Source organism: Melanaphis sacchari, unplaced genomic scaffold (assembly GCF_002803265.2).
Source record: "Melanaphis sacchari strain LSU unplaced genomic scaffold, SCAv2.0 Contig312_pilon_pilon, whole genome shotgun sequence".
NCBI classification, from domain to species: domain Eukaryota; kingdom Metazoa; phylum Arthropoda; class Insecta; order Hemiptera; family Aphididae; genus Melanaphis; species Melanaphis sacchari.
The window spans coordinates 24,408-27,481 of record NW_020271186.1 but is presented as its reverse complement, the minus strand read 5'-3'; the positions used below and the strand labels follow the sequence as shown (position 1 = coordinate 27,481).

At 35.2% G+C, this 3,074-nt stretch overlaps 1 protein-coding gene across 1 annotated transcript; it reads right to left on the bottom strand.

The window, feature by feature from the left end:
• Positions 1 to 502: 502 nt before the first annotated feature.
• Positions 503 to 2,993, bottom strand: LOC112596249 (zinc finger BED domain-containing protein 5-like). Its single transcript, XM_025341765.1, has 3 exons — positions 2,713 to 2,993; positions 905 to 2,207; positions 503 to 760 (listed from the first exon to the last, which is right to left on the bottom strand). The coding sequence occupies exons 1-3, from the start codon at positions 2,991 to 2,993 to the stop codon at positions 503 to 505; spliced, it is 1,842 nt and encodes a 613-aa protein (XP_025197550.1).
• Between the last annotated feature and the right edge of the window lie 81 nt (positions 2,994 to 3,074).

The following is a 3,074-nucleotide window of genomic DNA, read 5'->3' as shown; positions in this document are numbered from 1 at the left end:
CGCACTCGAAGACGACGTGTTCCATCGTATCCGAGCTTCCGCACAGCTGACATTCGTCGGTCTCTGACTTAGAGAAGCGTAGGACAGCGGTTCTCAACCTTTTTATAGTCACGTACCATTTACACAATTTGAAAATTTTTACGTACCACCTGACCATTTTTTTTTTTGCTTATTAATAATGTATACGTTTATGTTATATGTATGTATAGAATTTTATTTCATTAGGAATTACAAAATGAGATAATATAAAATATATAAATATATAATAAAAAATAAAGTATTTAATTGAGTAATGCACAGAAAGAAAAAAACTTAAAAATATAAAAAAAAATTAAATATGTAAAATTATTATAATTATTATGGTTTACTTTTTATTTCAATGAGACGATTGCTGTTGTTTTGAACGGACAATGACGTCAATATCGGGCTCCAAATTGCTAACTTGAAGTCTTAAATTATTTTCTACGTTTAATCTACTTCTATATTTATTTTTTGTGTAAAATTAGTGAGAAAATGTATTTTCACACAGATATGTTGATACAAAAGGGATTAGAAACTGTAAAGCTTGTGTGGACAATGCCGAGTGTTCTTGTTTCACGTCCAGCCAAAAATTAGTGATATTTTTGGTTTTGAAAGCGGTTTTTAGGGTAGAGTCACTGGTTAAGTCAATAAATAATTCTTTTGCCAAAATACCTTCTGGAATGTTTTTAATATAATCATCTTCGAAAGGGTTTATGATCCATTTCATTTCTGAGTTATCCTCTGGAAAATATTGTAAAATATTGGATTTTAGTAATTGCAGGTGTTCCGAAATGTCTGTAATTATATTTGAATTTGGCTGAATTTCGTTTTTTTTCCAAAATGTGTTTAGTGTCTCGAATGCTGAAAGATCATTCTTAGATACTTGAGAAATAAATAAATCCAATTTTCTCACAAATGCATTAACTTTATCACTAGCATAAAACATGTTTGTGTTTGAACCTTGCAGACTTAAATTTAAAATATTTAAACGATCAAATATGTCAGCCATGTAAGCTAGTCTTGACAGCCATTCGTCATCACAAAACAATTTGGACTTTTCTTCATCAATATCAGTCAGAAGTAATAAAATTTCTGACCTTAGCTCGAATAGCCTGGTGAGGACTTTTCCTCGTGAAAGCCACCTTACCTCTGTGTGGAGAAGAAGGGATTTATGAGTACTGCCCATTTCATTACATAATACTGTGAATAGTCTTGAATTGAGAGGTCTGGCTTTGATTAGATTTACGATTTTTACAGCACTATCAAGAACTAATTTTAAACTTTTAGGCATGTTTTTAGATGCTAATGCTTGCCGGTGAATCATGCAATGCATAGTTTTACATAATGGGGCAACTTTTTTTATTCTTGTTGCAACTCCGCTCAGCCTTCCAGTCATTGCCCTTGCTCCATCAGAACAAAAACCCACACATTTACTCCACGGCAGATTTATTTCAATCAAATATTCATTAATGGTGGTAAAAATAATTTCAGATGTTGTGTGGGTTTGTAAAGGCTTACAAAACAAAAACTCTTCAATAATTTCATCATTGCGATCAAAACGTATAAATACCATTAATTGAGCCATGTTAGTAATATCAGTACTCTCATCAATTTGTAGAGCAAAGAAATTACAATCTTTCAAATAAAGCAATAATTTATTTTTTATATTTGACGACATGTCATCAATTCTTCTTTTGACAGTATCGTTTGAAAGTGACACTTTTTCAATCTCTTTTGCAGCCTTGTCTCCAAGAACACATCGCACGATTTCTTTTGCTGCTGGCAACACTAGTGTTTCCCCAATTGTGTGTGGTTTTCCATTTTTAGCAATAATTAAACTCGCTAAATAAGATGCTTTAACGATATTTTCATTAAAGTTTGTAAAACTAGACATGCATTTCGATTCCTTTCGGAATGCAGTTAATTTTCTCTGAAAAAATTCAATGGGATTATTTTCTGTTTCTGGATGCTTCGATAATTGGTGGCGCTTAAGTAGCGATGGCTTCATGCTTTGATTTGAAAGTGTTTCTTGACAAATTACACATTGAGGTAACGGAGTAGAATTTTCAGAACCAAATTTTACAACGAATCCAAATTGTAAGTAACTATCGTCATATTTACGATTCGCCTGTGTTTTCTGTTTTTTAGTATTTGTGCTTTCGCTTTCTAAAAATCTTTTCATTTTACTAAATTTTATATCAAAAAAAAGTACGAAAAAACTACATAAAAATATAAAATTTTAATATAAAATACACTTGATGCAAACAACGCGTATGCCACTCGTGAATAAACTTAAGGAACTCACGAAACTAAGGTAAAAACACATAATTGTGAAATAAGAATACGCTTTGTCGGGCTTATCCAATAAAGTTTATCGATTTATAATATAAATTTTATACTATATTAATGAGAATATCGTTATCTTAATTGCTACGATTACAAACGACCTCCACACCATCAAATAAACATTAAATAAACCAAATAATATTTAATGTTAATAATAATTCGTACCAATTTTTTTTATAAAGGAAGATTTTCTTCGCGTACCACCTATGAGCTCTCCGCGTACCACTAGTGGTACGCGTACCACAGGTTGAGAACCGCTGGCGTAGGAGATAGGACCTGAATCCCCCATGTCCCGTTAGGAACTGGGAGGACTCATGGTCCACCTCCACCCAGCTACACTTCAACCTTTCTTTCACGCATGGGAAGTAGCTATATGTGAGTCTACCCTTCTCACTAGCCTCCCACCGTGCTTGCCACTCTGCAAGACCTTCCTCCTCTACCCTGTCCATATGCTCCCTCCCGAGCCCTAATCTCCTACTCCTAGCCAAACGGCCCCATTGTCTCGCGGCCAGGTCCAGAGGGAGAACTCCCGCCAGCACAGGCAGAGCATCCGTACTCGTGGTACGATATGCCCCCGTTACCGCCAAAAGCGCACCCCTCTGGGCTCCTAGCAGCAGACGTTTCATCATCCGATCGCCGACGGTTTCACCCCACACCGCAGCCCCGTAAAGCAGTCTCGGCACAAATACACCTAAGTATAATCTGCG

Coding starts and splice junctions, on each gene's coding strand:
- LOC112596249 (XM_025341765.1), bottom strand. CDS start 2,993: ATGAAACGTCTGCTGCTAGGAGCCCAGAGGGGTGCGCTTTTGGCGGTA. Junction 2,208..2,712: donor TTCCCATGCGTGAAAGAAAG/GTTGAAGTGTAG, acceptor TATAAAATTTAG/TAAAATGAAAAGATTTTTAG. Junction 761..904: donor TGGATTTATTTATTTCTCAA/GTATCTAAGAAT, acceptor TATTTTCCAGAG/GATAACTCAGAAATGAAATG.